This window comes from Panulirus ornatus, chromosome 17, assembly GCF_036320965.1.
Source record: "Panulirus ornatus isolate Po-2019 chromosome 17, ASM3632096v1, whole genome shotgun sequence".
Lineage (NCBI taxonomy): Eukaryota > Metazoa > Arthropoda > Malacostraca > Decapoda > Palinuridae > Panulirus > Panulirus ornatus.
In genome coordinates, this window is record NC_092240.1 from 51,282,588 (window position 1) to 51,305,003 (window position 22,416).

The 22,416-nt window shown below is 36.8% G+C and overlaps 1 protein-coding gene across 2 annotated transcripts in view; it reads left to right on the forward strand.

The window, feature by feature from the left end:
• Nucleotides 1–21,793, forward strand: part of Tg (Transglutaminase) — a 96,956-nt gene extending 75,163 nt beyond the window's left edge. For both annotated transcript variants that reach the window (XM_071672503.1, XM_071672502.1), the window contains 10 exons: nt 377–606; nt 899–1,316; nt 5,681–5,846; nt 6,026–6,105; nt 7,535–7,679; nt 8,861–9,003; nt 12,142–12,302; nt 13,906–14,045; nt 16,378–16,556; nt 18,022–21,793. In XM_071672503.1, coding sequence (XP_071528604.1) covers nt 377–606; nt 899–1,316; nt 5,681–5,846; nt 6,026–6,105; nt 7,535–7,679; nt 8,861–9,003; nt 12,142–12,302; nt 13,906–14,045; nt 16,378–16,556; nt 18,022–18,107 — 1,748 coding nt within the window. In that variant the 3' untranslated portion in view covers nt 18,108–21,793. The remainder of the gene's footprint in view (nt 1–376; nt 607–898; nt 1,317–5,680; nt 5,847–6,025; nt 6,106–7,534; nt 7,680–8,860; nt 9,004–12,141; nt 12,303–13,905; nt 14,046–16,377; nt 16,557–18,021) is intronic.
• The last annotated feature ends 623 nt before the right edge of the window (nt 21,794–22,416 follow it).

Here is a 22,416-nt window from a genome sequence, read left to right on the forward strand (position 1 = left end):
AAATATTAGAGACAAGTTTCCATTATTGATTTTTTGCATTTGCTCCCTTGTTTACCATTTAGAAAAGTTTTTACAGTTATCCCATGCTTGATGTATGGCATTGTAATGCCATAAGGTGACTTTTTTCAGTGCAGTAACAGTGACTTAAGAGGAGCTTGTCCTGAATGCTATATATGTAAAGACTACAGTATACTTACTGTGCATTGCATCATCTTGAATTAGGATGTCATGTTATCCATTTATTCATATTTTACTTCAAGAAATTCATCAAGATAACAGCACAGATGCCCACTAAACTGTCATATCATAATGCATTCCACATACAGAATCCCAGATTGATCTTTGTCTGAAAGTAATAAATAATCTTACATGGCAGATGATCCAGTGTATCTGGAGGGTGAGGCAGAGAAGCAGGAATATGTACTTAATGATTCAGGGCTCATATGGCGAGGTACTTCTACAAGCCTCAGACCCTGTCCTTGGAATTTTGCCCAATTTGAAGAGAATGTGCTGGAATGTGTACTCTATGTACTAACTAAGATTTGCAAGATGTCTGCTGCCCACAGAAGCGACCCCATCAAAGTGACTCGAGCCATATCTGCTGGGGTTTGTTGACATGTAGTTTTTTTAATGTATATAATCAGCTAAATGGTAGGAACTATACACAGTAAAGGATTATATTGTAACAAAAATTAGATGACATCAGTTGCAATATTTTCTGAACATGTGTACATTATTTATTAGTTGTTGCACATATAAATCATCTCTTATCTTGATGTCGTCTACATCACTTGCTGTGTTGCTGGATATGTCAGTGCACTTAAGGTTACATCATTTTTTTTTTCCCCTTGAAAATGAATTGACAAATTTTATCTAACTCAGATTATTTACCATACAGGTCAACTCCCCTGATGACAGTGGTATTCTGGTGGGAAACTGGAGTGGTGACTACAGTGGTGGTTGTTCTCCAACAAAATGGGGTGGTTCTCAACTCATTCTTCAGGAGTTCTACAAGAAAAAGGAGTCTGTAAAGTATGGGCAGTGCTGGGTGTTCTCTGGTGTAGTCACCTCAGCTTGCAGGGCCATTGGAATCCCCTGCCGCTCCATTACTAACTTCTCCTCTGCCCATGACACTCAAGCTTCCCTCACCATTGATTATTTCGTTGATGATGAGGGAGAGCCAATTAAACGTCTCATTTCTGATTCTGTGTGGAATTTCCACGTTTGGAATGAGGTATGGATGACTAGAGATGATATAGGCCCAGAGTTCGGTGGCTGGCAAGTCATTGATGCCACACCACAAGAAGAGAGTGATGGTGAGTCTCCTGTTTGCATCTTAAGTTATAATACTGTATTTCTTAGCTGCTTAAGTAAATAATTCCTTATGATAAGCTAGTTAACATACAAGCACACACATGCACACCCTAATCTGATTAAAAGCTAATGTATACCAGTCTGATATGATAGTGCTTGATTATTATACATGGGTTGGACCAGCTATTACATTGCTGGAGGGGTACCTTTTAGGTTTATGCAGAAGGAAAGCATGCAAGATAGGGAGTTTGAAAGAAGAGTATGATTAAAGGGGTTGATATGAGAGGAAGACCTCCTGTGACATGGGGAAGTAGAGTACCGGAGGGAGAGGAATGGTGGAAGAATGCATGGAATGATGTATGTGAGGGAGGCATGTAAGGACAGGGATAAGTGGAGTGTCTTTTGCCTTGCCCATTCCCTTGATGAGAGTTTCCAGAGGGAATGAGTCTGTTGGAGTTATAGATAGATAGATAGTGCCTTTTTAGTTCCTAGAATAAAATCTTAAAGACTTACCAAAATATTATGTATATACTGCAACAGTCTTGATATATTTCACTAGACAGGAAGACCTTACCAAAATTTTATTATGATCTTTAATGTTTTAGTACACTGCAACTTTGTACTACTTCCTATGTTTAACATAAAGTATAATTTTTTTGAAACCATCATATATTCACTCATCCAGTGAAGGTTTTCTAAGTGCAAAGAATTTTCATTTATCACAGATGGCCCATCGACAATAAGGCTGTTGGATATCCAAAGTGCAGTGTATCTGGCCCAAGATATACATCTTAGGCAAGAAGTAACGGAAGTTAAATACTCATGAAAGAATATGTTTGATGAATTAAGAATAGTGAATTTACAGAATTGCAAAATTTTCAGTGAGATATAAAACCTTTATCATAACTTCAAAGTATATTTCCTTTAGGCATCACGCAAAAATAGTGCTGCTAAGATAAAGTTAAAATGCTAAAGTATGGAAAAGAAGCATGGTATACCAGAGTGGATGCATCTTATATGTAATTTAGCATGGAAACAGAGGGTTATGCCTGAGGATTGGGTGAAAGCAATTATTGTTCCCTTATTCATAGGAAAAGTTGCTGAGGATGTATGTAGCAATTGTAGGGGAATAAGTCTCTTAAGTATAGGGGATGGGGAGAAAGAATACTTCCCATATATTCCCTGCATGTCGTAGAAGGTGACTAAAAGTGAAGAGAGCGGGGGGGCTGGAAATCCTCCCCTCTCATTTTTAATTTTCCCAAAAAAGGAACGGAGAAGGGGGCCAAGAGAGGATATTCCCTCAAAGGCTCAGTCCTCTGTTCTTAACGCTACCTTGCTAATGTGGGAAATGGCGAATAGTATAAAAGAAAAAAAATGAAAGTATACAAGGAAAAGTGTATTTAAGAATATTAATTAACAGAGTGATGGAAGTGACTGAATGCAGAATAAGTGAAGAACACTGCAAGTGACTGAATGCAGAATAAGTGAAGAACAAGGGGGTTTTAGGAAAGGTAGGGGATGTGTGGATCAGATTTTTGAAGTAGAGATGACTGTGGAAAAGTATTTAGCAAAAGGTAAAAAGTAGTATGCAGCTTTAATGGATCTGGAGAGAGCGTATGGGATGTGTTAAGGATATATGGCATAGGGGGACAACTGGTGGATGGTGTGAAAGCCTTCCATAGAGGAGCAAATGCATATATAAGAGTGGATGGAGAGCTAAGCTAAAGTTTTAGGATATGTAGGTGTGAGGCAGGGCTGAGTGATGTCATCTTTCCTCACTCATTCTCTCCATGTGACCAAACCATTTCAATATACCCTCTTTTGCTCTCTCAACCACACTCTTTTTATTACCACACTTCTCACTCACCCTTTCATTACTTTCTCGATGAAACCACCCCACACCACATATTGTCCTCAAACATCTCATTTCCAACACATCCACCGTCCTCCGCACAACCCTATCTATAGCCCATGCCTCATAACCATATAACATTGATGGAACCACTATTCCTTCAAACATACCCATTTTTGCTTTCCGAGATAATGTTCTCGCCTTCCACACATTCTTCAGTGCTCCCAGAACCTTTGCCCCCTTCCCCTACCCTTTAACTCACTTCCGCTTCCATGGTTCCATCCGCTGCCAAATCCACTCCCAGATATCTAAAACACTTCACTTCCTTTAGTTTTTCTCCATTCAAACTTACCTCCCAATTGACTTGTCCCTCAACCCTACTGTACCTAATAAACCTTGCTCTTATTTACATTTACTCTCAGCTTTCTTCTTTCACACACTTTACCAAACTCAGTCACCAACTTCTGCAATTTCTCACCCGAATCAGCCACCAGTGCTGTATCATCAACGAACAACAGCTGACACTTCCCAAGGCCTCTCATTCACAACAGACTGCATACTTTTACCTCCCGAACAACCCCATCCATAAACAAGTTAGACAACCATGGAGACATCACACACCCCTGCCACAAACTGACATTCACTGGGAACCAATCACTTTCCTCTCTTCCTGCTCATACACATGCCTTACATCCTCGATAAAAACTTTTTACTGCTTCTAGCAACTTACCTCCCACGCCATATACTCTTAATACCTTCCACAAAGCATCTCTATCAACTCTATCTATGGGAAGTAAGTTTGAATGAAAAAAAACTGGAGGAAGTGAGGTGTTTCAGATATCTGGGAGTGGATTTAGCAGCAGATGGAACCATGTAAGCAAAAGTGAGTCACAGGGTGGGGGAGGGGGTGAAGGTTCTGGGAGCGTTGAAGAATGTGTGGAAGGCGAGAACATTATCTCAGAGAGCAAAAATGTATGTTTGAAGGAATAGTGGTTCCAACACGTTTATATGGTTGTGAGGCATGGGCTACAGATAGGGTTGTGCGGAGGAGTGTAGAAGTTTGAGGACAATATGTGGTGTGAGGTGGTTTCATCGAGAAAGTAATGAAAGGGTGAGAGAGATATGTGGTAATGAAAAGAGTGTGGTTGAGAGAGCAGAAGAGGGTGTATTGAAATGGTTTGGTCACATGGAGAGAACGAGTGAGGAAAGATTGACAAAGAGGATATGTGTCTCAGAGGTGGAGGGAACGAGGAGAAGTGGGAGACCAAATTGGAGGTGGAAAGATGGAGTGAAAATGATTTTGAGCGATCTGGGCCTGAACATACAGGAGGGTGAAAGGCATGCAAGGAATAGAGTGAATTGGAACGTTGTGATATACCGGGGTGGACATGCTGTCAATGGATTGAACCAGGGCGTGTGAAGTGTCTGGGGTAAACCTTTGAAAGTTTTGTGAGGCCTGGATGTGGAAAGAGAGTGATAAGAGAGTTGAAAGCAAAACTAGGGAAAGGGGTGCAGAGATGGAGTGTTGCAGTGAGATATGGTGGCTAGTGGCAATCCTGTTTGCGGATGATACTGTGTTGTTTGCTTAAAGTGAAGGTTTTAGATGTGTTTTATGTATAATTATAGGCTATTGAAGGTAAATGCATGTAAAAGTAAAGTAATGGTGTTTGAAAGGACACAATGAAAGTATAGATTTTATAAAACCATATAGAGTGAAAGGAGATACTGTACTAAATTGTCCAATGGATATGGGGGGAAGAGTGGAAGAAGTGTGTGAATTTAAGTATGTTAGAGCTGTCTTGGGTTACTGTGGTGATATGGAAGGAGAGATAAAGGAGAGAGCTGTACAGGATAGAAGAGTCATTGGATCCCATAATAGAATAATGAAGGGTAGAGTTGTCAGTATGGAAGTGAAGAGACAATTAAGGGACTGCTTAGTCCTAACCCTGACCTGTGTAGCTGAAACATAGACATGGAATTAATCACAGAGATCAAGAATCCAGGTTGTGGAAATGAGCTATTTGAAAAGAGCATGTGGTGTGACTAGATGGAATGAAGAAAGAAATGAAAGGGTGTATCAGAGATGTGGAATCGCAAGGAATGCAAAGGGAGTGAATTGTGGAGTGTTAGACTGGATGAAATGTAGTGCTTCGAGATGGTTTGGGCGTGTGGAAAGAATGCAAGACTGGGAGTTTACAAGGAGAGTGTATGATAGCACCATTAAAGTACAAGTAAAGGGGTTGATGTAAGTGGAAGACCACCTGTGACATGGGAAATAGTGGAGAAATACTGAAGGGAGAGAAATAGTGGAAGAATGTGTGGAATGGTGGATGTGAGGGAGGCATGTAAGGACAAGGATAAGTGGAGAGTCTTTTGCCATGGCCACCCTTTGATGAGAGTTCCCAGGGGGAACAAGTGTCATAGGTATAGATTGATAGAGAAGACGGGATGCTATGTAAGAAAGTGAGAAAAAATATATTTTGAAAGGGCTTAATGCTCTCTTCATACATGCAGGTCAGTATCGCTGTGGGCCAGCATCGTTGGCAGCCATAAAAAATGGTAAAATCCTACGTCCATATGATGTCCCATTTGTCTATGCTGAGGTGAACGCTGACAAGCTGTTGTGGAAGTACCGTGGACCCTCCCAGCCCATGAAGCTTTTAGGAAAGAAGACTGACGTGTAACTATTTTTCGCTGCTGTTTAATCAATGAACTTCATTCTTTTGATCATAAGAATGTGGGGAAATTACTGTTTGTGACTTTTATCTTAAGATAGATTTGGAAAGCTGATACCTTAATGCAAATAAAGCCATATTTTAAAGTATTTATAATTCTCACTTCTTCTGGACTTACTTGCAGGATTGGTCAGTTCGTGAGTACAAAGGCAGTGGGCAGGTACATGCGTGAGGATGTTACTCATCTGTACAAATATGCTGAAGGTACTGTATTTCATCAGTCTCAACTCATAACAATTTTATCTTTGTGTCAGTGTTTTTTTCCTTTTTCTAACTCTTCACATCTTGATAACTGCACTTTGATCGTACCTAATGACCTGTCATCCACTTTCAGTTAGTCCAGTAATTTATCCAAGTCACCTGTTGTAGATACTTTGGTTAATTTAGGTGTCTGAATAGATGATTGAAAGTTATATACTGATGAGTAAGGACCTTAGAATAAGATGAACATACCAGGTAATGTTTTCCTGTCATTTCAGCAAAATATGCACCTAGTAATAGATGATAAAAGCTTTATGCTCTGAAAATTTTATTTTTGATCATAAGCAGGTTGTCACTTCACACCTGCCACACAAACATCCCATCTAGCCCTACTCATACATATAGTGGACAGCATCAGCAGGAAGAATAGCCATTAACCTTGATTCAGTGATGTCCTTAATTATTTCTTTGCAGAACATTACCCTAAAGTCGATGGAAATGTAATTCGTTGTAGAATCAGGGGTACTGGACAGTAATGCTTTTAATCTTTATAATCCTCTCATTTGATTTTTCTCATATTATCTTTGTGATGATATATCTCCTTTTAATGCTGACTGGGAGTCAAAAGTAGGCAAATCAGTGTGATGGTGTACCTGTCCTTTAATGCTGATTCTGGGTCAAAAGTAGAGCATAGCAGTGAAGTATGGTAATTAATTTCAAAACTTGTTTAATTTTCAATTTTAGTACCTTTTATTACCTTATAAAGGATCCTTATCTCAGGATGCCTTTTTTGTATTTTTTTTTTTTGTTATATTATACTTTGAGTTGTCAGAAACAAGAAATCTACATGTTATCTCCATTCTCCTTATTGACAGTACACAGATGTTTTATGAAACTAAGGTTTCCTTGAATATTTTTGTATATGCAACTAATCTTTCCGTAACCTTTTTTGATTGACTGTGTTAAATAGATGTCATCATGACGAAGCCCTTGAAAAATTGCATAGCCAAATAAAATAAAAGAGAAATCTTAATGTTGAGAATACAACTTCTTGAAATCTCAAGCATCATTTGATCTTTGAAACTGGTGGAGGATATTTGTTGATTTTTTTTAGCTCACAGGTGTATGTTTATAACTAACAGACAGATAGTGTCACAGGAGTAGATACTTTCAGAAGTGACTCACTAGTTCTATTTCTAGGGCTAACAAGTGGAGAAGCAAGTTTTATGAAAGGTCAAGAAATGTGGGGTATTATGCACAACTCTTTTTAACAAATGGTCCAAATACAACTTCTGAGATGATTTTCAGACTTCAATGTTCAGGTTCATATGAACTAATGGCTCACAGCCACTTCACACTGGACAGGAAAAAATTCTCTAAACACAGATATGAAAATATCTTGGATCTAATCTTTCTTTATCCACCTTAACAGAATCAAAAGAGGAGCGTAATGTGATGCGCAATGCTCTCAGGATGTGTGAAAATGTTTTTGCCAGATACTACCTTAATGAGGAGCTTGAAGATGTTGAGTTTGATTTCCAGCTGAATGATGACATAATTATTGGGCAACCCTTCAGGTAAGTACAAAAAGAGATTTTGATGATGCTACATAAAACATCGTACTTCTAGTAATTGATAATTTATATGCATAATGTACCGTAACACTGTGCTCAAGTACCTTATGTATCATAAACTCTTCATTATGTTGTGAACAGGTTCATCAAACCTCTTAAACTTTCGGTCATTTATGCTTTCCATATGAATTTGATGGTGACTTGAGAGAATTACAGGTCTAACACCATGACCAGATAAGACTTCATAATCAATTGTCAACCCAGAAGATGACTTGGGGGGGTGACTTCCAAAACCACCATAAACAAATGATCATCAGTTGTTTAGTACATATTCAGTGAATATAGAAATAAAATTCATCACATTTCCAAAATTCACATCAAGTTGTACCACCTCAGTATTAGGTCATTGTCACCAGCATATACCAGAATGGTCATATCTAATTCCATGGATGCCCAAAGAAATGGAGATTATATAAAAAAAAAAAAAAAAAAACAGTGAAGGGAGGCAAGTTTTGCACTGATGCATGAGTTTATAAAGATTAGCTTTGGGTCAAACACATATGTAGTACTATCTAATTTGTTTTATGCTTATGATCATTTCTCTGATTGTCAGTATTTCACTGGGCTCTTGAGTGTGAAGGTGTTGTCTGGTGAACAGCTTGGCTTCAATAATACTTTATCTTTGAGTTGCAAGGCAACATCCTTCCCAGTGTCTCTCCTTCAGAGAGGACAGAACACCTCCACCTACCTAAAATTTTATGTAGGCAAACTTGGGATATCTTTGTTTATATACTTACTACAGATCTAATTATAAAAGTAGTATTAGGGTCATTTATGTTGGTTTAGGACCATATGCTGTTATTCTTTGGCTTATCACGACATTAAACCTATAAAAGTCTTGAATCATTCCACCTAGGTTCAGAAAAACTTCCCTTGTTCATTACTGATTTTTCATATTTTCATTCCATTAGATATTAGGAAAGTTGTTTTCCCTTGGAACAAATGATTTTTACCTTTTGAAAATTACAGTAAACTAAGAAGGCCCTCAACTTTTCTTAATCACTCCTGCATGAACATTAAATTAATGAAGGATTTACCTGCAAAGCTATATATCCCCATTGGCATTTGTGAGATAAATCAATCAAGGTTTCTCAGAACAAGTCTACATCATTGTTCGGCTTCAGGTCTTCAGTGATAATACACAACAAAAGTCACAATGAATATGATGTGGAAGTAATACTGCGAGCAGACACAATGCTATACACTGGTGCCACTAAGGACTTGGTTAAGAAGCATAAGCAAGAACTAAATATCAAGCCATACACAAGTAAGTGCCACAGTTTAAAATTCACTATCACTGTAGTTTACTTAAAATTATCAAGGGATTGTAAGAGCTGCTAATAAGATTAAATAGCACGGTAAATTAATAGATTGCTCACATTGTATGGGTAACCATAATCCTGTGTTGCTGTTCTACATCTCACTTAAGCTGTTCATACCCACATATCCCCCATTCATTCGCTTTACCTTGTCTGTGATTTTCTTTTTCTTTTTTTTTATGAGAAATGAGGGTACTGTAAGCAACTATCAGTTTGTTGTTATTGAATCATACAGTTACTTGACATTTTTCTACATGAGCTACCCTATGCTACACAAGAACAGATTAATGTCCATAGCACCTAAAGGGATAAGGACCTTCGTCTTTTCAGTATTGGCTTTCATCCAGTCATATCATGCAATGTCTACCCTATCTGTTAACTCAGGAAGGCTGAAGATATTGTATACCAGTATAGATGGGCTATTGTTAAAAGAAGGCTTAGAGTTCAAAGACCAAATCAGAAGAAACGAAACTCACAAAGCAGCTAAAGTCTAGCCTAATTTGCCTAGAAGGGTACGGATAACAAAGGGACTCAAAGAAGATAAAAGATAGGGAATCAACCCTCTCACTAAAGGAGTCCATTAAATTGCAGGTATTAGCAGTGCATAGCACATTCAAAATCACTACAGGAAGGAAGGTATCATGGTGCTATTAGTTTACAACACACAAAGAAACTGCAGATACTCAGGACAAATACTCATAGATAACAATAAAGGAACAATCAGAACAGTGAAGGAGGCAACAGAACATTCCTTCCTTGAAGTGATATCTATCTATCTATCTATCTATCTGTCTGTGTCTCTGATGCCCTTTCCTTACAGGAACTTCCATCAAGGGGGTGGCCTTGGCAAAAGAGTCTCCACTTATCCTTGTCCTTACATGCTTCCCCTACATACGCCATTCCATACATTCTTTCCTTATTTCTCTCCCTGCAGCCCTGAAAATGAGGTGTTTCAATTAAATAGAAATGTTCTGGGAAAACCAAGACTCTTTTGGAGATAGAGCTAAGAAGGCACAAGTTCTTAGTCTTATACAAAAGTGTGTGAATCTGCACATCATGGAGCATACAAGAACGAAGGGGAGCTGATCTTTGCTAGACCTTGTCTTTACACACAGTAGCATAGGAATAGAACATATCAAATCCATTACACAAGAGGGAGATCAGAGGGAGGACAGGGTCAAAAGAAGAAATAAAACCATGGCAACTACATACAGACAATCTAGTACTTTAGAACATGGATTAGGAAGATAAGTTCTATAACAGGAGCGTAAACCAGAGCTAAGAACGTTCTGTGAAATCTTAGGAAAGAATTCAGAACAAGGGTACCATTGATTGCAGATAGAGGGAAAAGGTTGAAAAAGAAAGAGGCACTGTTCAATAAGAATGTTAAAAGCCAGAAAATTGAGTTTTAGTATAGGAACAATGTAGATCACACCATCGCCAGCCAGCGTATGAAAAATTTAAGAGAGCAAGAAATGAGCACTGCAAGATAAAGGAAGAAGAAGCATGGAAGATTGGAAAAGAATCAGAAGCACATTATCAAGTAAAGCACAGCTAGACAAGTTTGGAGACTTGGAGAGCAGAATTATTAAGGGTGATGACGAAATTTGCAGGGTGCTGAAAGATAAACTTAAAAAGTGTTTAAGAAAAAATATCGCCCCAGAGTTTATAGGGTGGGATTAGAAAGTTCACTGTTCCTAGCAAGAAACAGGGGTATCATAATGATCAAGCCTTGCACAGGTGGTCTCCTTCCAGAAACTGTGAGATGCAGAAGCCAGACAGCTGATGTGAGCAGTGGCCAAAATGATACCCTTGCAAAAGGGGTAGGGCAGCATTATCTTGGCAGACAGAGAGGGTTGGTTGGAGAGAGATGCTGCTTGGAGAACTAATGAGATGGAAGGCTTTTGATTCCTATTTGGCTAATAAAGCTGTGGAGGAAGGACCACACCTAATATGAGAGCAGTACTCCATACTTGGATGAATAAGACCTGATGAGAAATGAAATAGTGGCTCACAGGAGAAATAATTACAGCAGCACCAATACAAAAACCATAGGGTGTGGGTGGCACATTTTGTGATGCTCATTTAGTGGGTTATTCAGGATGGAGTGGTGAAAGGGGTTATGTCCAACATGATTACACTGTTGTAGGGATGAATTTTGCTAATTTGAATTTGAACAAAGGGCAATAAGTGACATTCTTTCTGAGATATTGCATATGACCTGAATGAACAGAGATGTGGTCATTATGAAAAAGAAAATTATTTTTTAAGGTGGGTTAAAGTTTGTAAAGTGGCATCACAAGCATACAAGTGAACAGTGCTACATGTTGAAGAGAGATCATTTTGTTGCTGGTGTGAGGTAGAAGTCATTATAAACCTCAGGTGCAAGGTATGGCCATAAACATGAGAGAAAAAAATTAGCAGACACTTCAAGTCATAATGTTGTTTCTAGATCCAAAATTTGATTTTTGAGTAAATTCATAGGCATAAATGCATGTGATGTTCACTGTACTCTGCCATAAGTATTCAGGAGAATGCATATCAGTGTACCAGAGCATTAATGAAGGTAGAAATTAGTAGTGTAACATTGAGAGCACACAGCCTTTGATTGGAGATGAAGTGTAAGAAAATGTTTTGGTTTTCTGTAGGCCATGACTGGTTTATCTACAGCTACAGGCTGTAGTAGGTGTGGTTTATCTACAGCTACAGGCTGTAGTAGCACTTTTTGGTGGATTAGTTAGAGTGGCCATATTACTAACTACTCAACATGTTTGAATCTTGAAGCATGTTTGCTATGTAAACTTAGTTAAGACTTAAGAAATATTCCTGTACCAACCATAATCCATTTTTAATACGTGCTCCATCTAATTGTACAGTGAATATTTCACACATGCAACCATTTTTACTTTGTTTCAGCATGTCTTGCTTGGATGATATAATTTCAAAGCATATATTGATAAACTGTTGACATTTACTAGGTTCTTGTCATCTGCATTTTTGATATCCAGTTTTCAGTACCTTCAGTTGTTTAAGTATACTTTATCACTAACACAAAAAATTATGTTTTCTTTTTCTATATATTATAGAGGAGACAGTGGTGCTAGAGGTGACCTATAGTGATTACTACTGCAAGCTAGCTGATCAATGTGCCTTCAACCTTGCATGCCTTGCAAAGGTTAAGCAGACAGATTTTGAATACTTTGCACAGGATGACTTCCGCTGCCGAAAGCCTGATATAAAGATTCAGGTGGGTGCTGCACATATGGTATATGATTGGGAGCAAATGTTGAATTGTTATTGTTAGCTATTTTGTTTTAGATTTCTCATAAATTTCTGCTGAGTGCACACATACGTAAAACTTGATAACTGATATTTCAGAGCAGTAGAACAGCCATCCTCTTAAGTCTTTTTTGATTAAGTTTTATATGATGTATTAGCATTATTTCTTCTGTTACTAGTGTTCCTTTAGTGAACAAGAATGTGTCCACACACCTAAATAAAAGTCAATATAAAAGCCAAAAGCCTGATATAAAAATTCAGGTGGGTGCTCCACATATGGTATATAATTGAGAGTAAATGTTGAATTGTTATTGTTTGCTATTTTGGTTTAGATTTCTCATAAATTTCTGCTAAGTACTCACATACATAAAACTTGATAACTGATATTTCAGAGCAGTAGAACAGCCATCCTCTTAAGTCTTTTTTGATTAAGTTTTATACGATGTATTAGGGGTATTTTTTCTGTTATTATGGTTCCTCTAGTGAACAAGAATGTGTCCACACACCTAAATAAAAGTCAGTTGGGCGTAATTGACCCCACCATAAGGATAATATCCCCTTTTGTTCACAAGACGGGGGCTTGCTATGAGGTCATTCATTCAAAGCTTCCCTGTGTATGCATGACATTTCTACCCATGTTTGTTTTCAGCTTCTTGCGCAGCCTTCCCCACTAAATCAGTTTTTGTGTTCCCAACATATTTTGAGATCATTCCATTTTGAATTTGCTTATTTCACATCTGTGCTCTTCCACCATCATAAACTCATAAGTACACTCAAAACATAAGTTTAGGAGGTTGGGTCATGAAATATAGACATCATTAATGCTGAACTGAAGAACAGGGCTAGGATAATTGGTGAAATGTTGGAAGAGGTTGGAGAATGAGTTGAAAGGAGAATTAAAAGGGAGAGCCTTGTAAGTAAAGAGGGTAATTGGGATTGAGGACAAGTATGGTTTTGCCAATGCTAATCTATGTGTATGAGACATGGATGTGGAAGAGAACAGACATTTTAGGAATTAGGTTACTGAAATGAGCTATTTGAATGTTTTTTGCTAGATAAAGGGAAAGATGTGGGATACAGTGTCATAAAATGGCTAAAGATGATTACCTTTAAGGGGCTTGGTAATGTGGTGAAAGGTGTCACTATGGTAATGAAAGTATATAGGAGTAAGGTAAATGAAAAATGGAATGATGGGAAAACTGATAGCTTTTTGGAAGGGCATTGTGTGGCAGTGTACTGGAGAAATGAAATGTGTGAGTGGGATGAAGTATGCATGGAAAGTGTTTCAGTAAGGCAACATGAAGACTTTCTTGGCATTGCTATCCCCCAGATGGAGGGTAAATATGAGATCAGAGATATTGATAGATAGGCTGTGGATTTTTTGTTTAACAGTAGTCGGGTGGACTGTGGAGTAGCATCCCACTCATATTACATCGGGGCAGGATCAAATATGGCTCCTGTAAATGCAAGAAGTTGTGAAGAGATAAAGTATGGATGACTCCATATCCTTTAAAGCATTGATTTTCATGACAACTTACCATGATGTCTTACCATGATGATTTGTTCTACAGCATGAGGAAGGAATGGTGGTGAGACAAGAAACTAAGTGTACTGCATCTTTCACAAATCCTCTACCAGTAGCACTCACTAAAGGACGATTCATGGTGCAGGGTGCTGGTCTAACACGCGTGCAGTTCATTAAGCTTAAGGAGTAAGTACTGTTTCACTGTACAAGTATATCCTTGTAGCTTTTTTTCATACGATTGCTGTTTTCCACGTTAGCGAGGTGGCACCAGGAAACAGACAAAGAAAGACACGTTCAATCACCTTCACAATCATGTGTTTACCAAATGGCATCCTAGCTACGTCTCTTCGTCTTATATCACCTGACTTATATTTCTTTCTTGTATCATCCCTGATGATGTGATTATTACACGAAAGTGCACTTGGGAACTAATTCATCAAGGGTGGTTGATACCACTGTAACACTTTTGGAATCAAAAGTTGTAAGAAGTGTAAAGGTATGTCAGTTCTGGTTCCTAAGACTGTAGGAGAAGAGGAAATAGTGTTTGTTGGCCTATGTAGCTAATATTTATTACAGAAGTTTTAGACACATGATACTATTTGCATGAGTGAATCAGGTAAACTCTTAGGTACTGTAGAGTGCATTGGAAGTATGAAGAAAAAGTTTGAAACAGAGTGGATGATAATTAGTACTGAAGTTGTACATAGTAGTTGGTAGGCAGCTTACCACCAGGGAGGCACATTACCAATACTACCTGCTTGGGTATTGGGAGGTTTATTGATGCCTGCATAGTGAACCAGCACTTCAGTGGTTGTCAGTTTGCACTCCTCTTACTCAAGTAACTGTCTTTGCATTCTGTTTCACCCACATGTGGTCTACTGGCATTCTGTCCACAAATATACAGTCTTCTTATTGTACATAGCACTTGATAAAACTTTACTCTTGTAGCTCATTCTTCATGATTCTAGATTTTCCTATGTTGAGCATGATGAGAGGCTTGAGAAGGCTTTAAAGTTTCAAGGAGCAGTTTTAGTGCAGATGAAAGAATAGAGAGAGACTGGTTTGTTCTGATACACTGAAAGGAAGGAATGTGAGTGTACAAATATTGTGTCTTCCGTTGGAAAGCATTCTTTGGTGAGTGTTCTCCGATGTATTGGAGTATATTTGGGTCTTCAGTCATAGAATTACAGAGTGAGCAAGCAGTAGAGATAGATTATTTTGTAATATAGAGTTGGAATAGTCAGAGTGAGAAGAGTGAAAAAGGTTGATGTTGGTAAGATATGGTATAAAAATCAGATGATTGGAAGGCATAGGAAAAAGTTCAGGTGTGGGATGGCCATATGCAAAGGTTAGATTTTGGAAGAATAACTTGCATGTATATGAGTAAGACAAATAGAAGAGGAGGTAGATGGTGGTAAAATGAGATGAGAAGATAGTGAATGTTGTGAATATGGTTAAAATAGAATGCACAGAGATATGTGGAGGAGATTCTGCAGAAACCATTCTGCTAGATAATGGGAATGAGTTTGTAGTAGATAGCATATTAAAACAAACTTAGTAGGCAGACAAAATATAAAAAAAAAATATGAGAAACTGCATGAAATTCTACTACTCATATTTTATATTTCTCTGCTCAGTTTCCTGCATTTTGGAATACTCTTCATCTGTTATCAAAAAGGCTGGGCATTTATTTGGTGAAACAAAATTGAATTTAATGTGGATGGTGTATGTCTATGCTTCTGATGCTTTCCTGCCATGTATTGGACAGGTATTATGAAGCTTGCAGATGATGTTCTTTAAAAATGATGAAAGCATGAGGCTAGTACTCAGCTTCTGGTAAAGTGAAATCCTTTTAATATTAATGGTATACCTCCATGTTTCTGACATTTTCCTGTAATGTAGTGGTCTTCTGTTTAAGAATCTTGCGTCTCCAATATTTTAAGAATAATAGGAGTAGTGAAATGAAACTTGCATGGGATGCTTTGAGACATTTAGATATGCAAGTCACATTTTCATTGTATTTCTCATGTTGTAAAACATGATTATATAATTATGATTACCTTTTTATACACTACAGGGTGGTAGTTCACAAAGGCCCTTCTTTTGAATTTTCTTTACTCTTCTACAGCATATTAAACCTCTGTATACTGTTAGCATTGACATTTATTCCATTCATTGATAACTCGTATGTTACAGAATTACTGTATGTTATCTTTTCTAACAAGTTACTTGCTTAGGTTCATGCTTAACCTTTCCCTGTAACTCCTTCTTTGTTATTATTATAAAGACCATCTTCATTGCCCCTCTCTAAACCTTCACTATCAGAAATGTATGTTTCTTCGAAAGTGGTGACCAAACATTAGATGCTAGTGTAAGCTGCAGATAATTTATTGAACATGATATCTTGTGTCAGATAATTGTAAAAATATGCAATACTCACAGCAAAACAGCTGGTGTGGAATACTAGACCTTGTATGCTCTTATTTAGATTGCTAATATTTTTTTCTATTGTTTTCAGAGTGATCCCTGTTGGGGGTGAAGCAAAGTGCGAGTTCATGGTTAAACCAATCATTGGTGGACAGCGCACTCTTACTGTCATGTTTGAATCCCGCCAACTGGAGGATGTTGATGGATTTTTAACTGTGGAGGTTGCTGAAGCTCCATTACCTGTCTTGCCATCAAATGGTGCAGACCCAAGTGAGTGACTGCATCACCATAAACATCTTGATGATAGGGGAGAGACAAACATTTCCCTCTTACTTATGAATAAGTTTTAAATGACTTTGCTTTCTCTGCAGATGTATCACAGTTATGGTGTACTTTCATACCTCACTTTTTTTTTTACAAATATGAGTTTAGCCATTGCTCGTCTGTGAAAAGGCTGGTTGGAAAAACATACTTCAGATAAACAGCTTTTTTCTAAGCAGTATAACATGTCTAGATCTGGCAGCTTTTAAAGACAATTAACATTCATTAGACTCCCATCATATTCTTGTCCCCAACATGGGTACTCAAATTTAAGGAGCCAGTCAGCTTGGGCAAGGTAAAGTTTGATTTTGCTTATGAGAAAATACTTCTGTTGATGTTACCGTAATTTTTAGCACTAGTTCTGCCACTTTTCTATTGACTGTACTGTCATGATTGGAAAGGTTTTTTAACATAACCAGCATATACCATTTTTTGATTTGCTTCAGAAATCCTTAGTGAGTTCATTTCAAGAGGATAATTTTCATGAAGCTTTACTTCTACGAGCTTGTCTTGCTCATGTACAGGCTTCTTCTCATGATTTAGGAAAAAGTGTTGAGGATTTCTATTTAGTTTAGATCCATCTACATTATATAACTTTGGAATTTAGGTCGCAATGATTATTCTTCAGCAGATTACATCATAGCCCAATTTATCATACATTATCTGACTTCCACTTTAATCTCCTTGTATTTTACCTGTCAAGATCCAGATCATAATATGTGCTACGATAAACAAGATAAACCAGAAAGTTATTTTTTTCCGACATAGAGTTGCCCTATGCCAGTGGCCTGTTAAGAGTGAGGCACTGACAGCTAAGAAGCAGCAGTGGTGTTCACAAGTTATGGAGCTTTTGCTGTGGCCTCCCCCTTAAGGAAGTTTCCAGAGAGATCAGGCATCCAAGATATAGATAGAGTTAAATGCTGTTTCCTTTATTCTTTTAGAATTGCCACTTTCATACTTGTAGTTCAGCCTTTCAGTTGATATTTGCAGAAAGAAAATCAAAATGATCATGTTTAAGGTTTTATTCATATATGGATATGAGTACAAAGACTATACACTTGAAAGCAAGAAAGCTGTCAAAAATTAAGTAAAAATTGTTTACCATGTGCCACACTCACTGTATTGTATGATTCTCTCTCTCTCTCTCTCTCTCTCTCTCTCTCTCTCTCTCTCTCTCTCTCTCTCTCCTCTCTCTCTCTCTCTCTCCTCAATTTATCTATGTCTCATCTCTTCCCATTATTTCTCTCTTTTCTCTTCTATCTTCTCTCATTCTCTCCTCTTTCTTTCATTCTCTTTCATTTTTCCCATCCTTATCACTGACAAATTATACAAGCAGTTGTCACGTTTTTTACTAGCATATGAATAAGTATTCATTTAGAGGATTTTATTGATCTTGTATTTAATTCGATTTTAGCTGCGCCTGATGATGTTGCCCCTAATACAACTGTGGAGAAACCAACAGAGATTACCCCAAGTGAAGAAGTTACGGAAGAAGCATAGAGATGTAAAGAAAAAAATTAAAGGAAAACTGGCAAGATTTATGAAGTTTCTGGGTTACCAACATTAAATACTTGTAGTTCTCACATACCTTTGAAAAGGTGTGAGAACACATTGCCACCTGTTAAATCAAAGGAAAATGACTGTGTTCTTCACAGGTTTTAAAGATTTAATTCTCAATGTATCATAATGTTGCCTTTGAGATCATTGTTTAGCTGATTTAAATTTTGATAAAATAATTCGGTATGAGTGATGAGTAACCACAGAAAAAAGTTGTACATGAGAGACACAAAGAAGCTCATGCACATCTCTTTGCCCGAAATGGTAACATTTATATGTTTGCCTATAGTTTAGAGATGCAACTATAAGCCAGCCATCAGTGTTAAAGTAAAATATGAATTCTCCCAGATATCCAATTATGCTTTTGTGACACTGGTGATAAATCATTTGAAAGTCATTGTAATATCATATATTGGTTCTATTAGAACTTTATTTTCTACAAGCTTTGCTCACATGATAGATTTTTCAGGCGAGCAGTTGATTGCTCTCCTTCATTTTGCTCATGTTCGGTATTGGACATTATTTTATCACTGCTTTTCTATCAGTGTAATGGAAGAGAATTTTCCAAGATGGAGTAGATAAGTGTAAAATGGTCCATTACACAAGCTTGTTACCTGTACTGAGTTAGCTGTAGGGGAATTTCACATGTATAATGGTAATTGACAACCATCCAAAAAGTTGGACAAATTAAACTTTATCGCTTGTGAGTTGCAAATACATATCAAAGTAACAGACCACTTCTCTGCATAACTTTAAGCCTGAAATAGTGCAGCTCATAAGAGTGTATATAGATAGCTTCTAACCTCAGATATCTCCATTTAAAAATGACATGAATACAGTTTAAGCATTTTAAGTAGAAATTTGACCAGATCTTTATATATTATATGATGGCTAATAAGACAATTTTAAGAATGCTGATATAATTTTTTCTTAATGTTACATTATATAGGATGTAATGCCTATAACTACTTTAGAACTAGCTTTACTCAAGATGAAAAGAATTTATGTGCCACTACAGTACTCCCCATTGACTCCTATAACCTCTTAATTGGTTAAAGAAGCACTGACGGAAAATACTTTGGTGCAAAGAAAATATTTAGAATTTCAGTAAATGTAAGAACTCTGTAAATGTAAGGGTTACATACTTTTATATTTGTAAGGGCCACTGTGAACAGATGAAGCTAGATTTTACTATATTAATTATAATACCCGTGATATTCCTTATAAGAATGACTATTTAATATTTTGAAGGTGCTTTGCAGTCCATGGATTCTGTTTATGATTAGCCTTGGTGTGGTAGAATAATGTGTGATGGGATTTTTATCATAAGAGAAAGGCTCTTAGGGAAGATAAGACAAGGAAAAATTTCCCCTATGATTTGATTTTTAACTAGAATGAAACTAGAAAGAAAAAGTTTTCATGCTAGAAATATCTAATTGTCGAAAATACAAAAAATATGTTTACAATCAATTTGAGAAATACACAAATGGGTTGAAATTCTTCTCACAAAATTGGTAAAATCACTCCTTCGACTGCATTTAGTTCGTAAAATTATCTTCAGTACTGAAGTTAGTTTCATTCATACATTGTAATAATAATGCTTAAGTGTATATTAGATATTATTTCTGGCATTAAAAGGATTCCCGTAAAGATAATGGAAATGTACATTTAGTGGGAGAGGTCTTCCATTGAATATTCTGGTATACCAGAGATTTACTGTACTTCATCAGTTTAGTCATTATGCAGCTTCTGTATTATATAAGCCAAAGAAATTAATAGCCTTACCTGTATAAGAGACATTTCTATATGTGAATAAAATTTTTCATAGTTTGTCAACTTCTGAATTCTGTAGCATTCTTACAAATTTTGTTTTGAGGTTACAGGGACATCAAACATAAGTCATTGTGTTGGCTGAATAGTTTGATTGATGTGTGATATACAGTGAGACTGTGTTAGGTCAGATACTTACCAAATTTTGATTATAGAACGCAAGAAACTCTTTCATAGGGCTCCTGCAACTTTGAGGTTACACTTCAGTTATGATGGGCTCCTTTGGAGCAAGACATACTTTGATAAGATTTTATGCCTTTTTTGTCCTAGGTTATATCATTCTCAGCGGATATAGGGAGTACAATCTTACTGAGGAACTTCCGACTCCAAAGGTATGCATCATTTTCATACTACCGACTGTAGCACATCCTTGGAGCTTCTCAAACCCTCTTAAGAGGACTCCTGGAGCTATATATGATAATGAAATGTGTATTACTGGATTTTGTCTGCCATTGGTTGCCATCAGCAGGAGATTAATCATCATTGGACAGAAGAGAGTAAAGCCTTGTCCTGGACTTTCTCATTTCAGAGGGCTCCATCATTTTTCTGCTTCTGCATGGAGTGCAGTCTCAAAGCTGTAGGGTCCCCATGAAAGGTTTCCTATCGCTTGATGCTGACAGTATATGTAAATATTACTCAAGTTTAAGTAAAAAGAAAATTATGAAAGGTATGCATCAGACCAATTCTTTAAATGCTTACCTTTGCATTACATGTGATGCCTCATTCACTCCTTTCTGGACTGAGTTTATACCTCTATTGGCTGATAATTTAGCCCAATAATGTATCCTCATTTATTCTTAACAACATTACCCATAGGAAGTAGATGAACAAAATGACTGTTTTCTATATGAGTAATGGTAGGCGACATAAGTTTAGAGGTACAGACAGTAAATCATATCTTTCTAGGAGTTAAATAACAAATTTTTGAGTGTTTTTCATCTGTACAAACACCTGACAAATGTCAGTAATGAAGAGCTGGATCACTTGATCTTTGCTTGTATGCTAAAAAATTAGTGCTTCTATTTTTCAAACCCAACTTCATTCACAATGGTCTTCCACAAGTGCTGTGATTTTTATAAAGCTATTCATAAAGTCAGGTCTTGAGATTGTTTACACACTTTTGTTTCAGATTGGTGTGAATGTGATATGTTACTGTGAATGGGTACATCTGATAGGCTGCATGAATACTGAAGTATACAGAAGTCATTATTTTTTCTCACAGTGACTAAAGAACTAGCCACTGTGATATTTAGAGGATTGATGGAGTGGTATATCCTATGCATGTTTGTATATTTAAAAAAAAGACACATGTAAGACTGTACAAACAAAGAGGAAGAACGTAGGCTAACATAGTGAGCAAGAATAAAGTATTATGCTTGTTGCACAGATCTACCTGCTCTCTAGTTCGTGATTGTTGATCTGTATTAATTGTAGAATACTCTCTGCCTCTAAAATGACTTTCCGTTTAGATTCATGAATAACTACATACTCAGATTGATTGACCTATCCTGGGAATTCAGTTTCCTGTTAAGATGACAAAGTTGGATATTCCCAATAGCTTATAAGGTTACATTATCTGTAAGTAAATACCATAAGACAGTAATTTAGTGTTTGACGATAGGCAAATCTGATTATGTACCAAATCTTGATGCATTTTGATAATCTGATACACAGTATTACTCTCATTTGTTTGTTTTCTCTTGTAAATGTTTCATTTGGTTGTAATGTCAAGTGAATTCTTAACCTTGTAAATTTATTTTCTAATTTGTAATAAAGTTAATGTCATTGTAACACAATAATGATACCCTTCAGAACAAAACACACCTTAATGAGAATACTCAAACATATACAAGTGCTGTTATGCACACAATATGTTCACTGACTTTACATATGGTATCAAACAATAAGAACAGTAACATGAGGTGCCCTTTTATTTTTTGTTTTACAGTAGGCCAAAATATACCCTGATCATTGCCATCTCATAGATAAAGATAAGTGTTTAAGAGCAGTTGTATTCAGACATTGAGTTGGGAGTTTCTTGGGATGTTTCTATGTGTGACCTCTTTGTATTTTATCAGTTTAATGGACCATGATATTCACTGATCATGAAATTATCACATCTTGTGATTGAACTCCTGTTACAGTTATATATAATGAATCTTGTTCTACTTTTAACAGCTCTCCAAATTCTGTAAGTTTGTGCTTTTATATATTCATTAAGGTTTAACATAGTACAAACACAAGCATTTTATGTCTATTACAGTGTTACCCATTATGCATTAGTAGATCAATTATACAATGATTACTTTTCAAGAATGACAGAACTATGTCTTTGTTATCTATAGTTTGAGATTTATGGGTTCAAAATTATGAATTTGAAGTTTGAGGGTATGTGGTATCAGTGTTTAAGACTGTGAGGAGG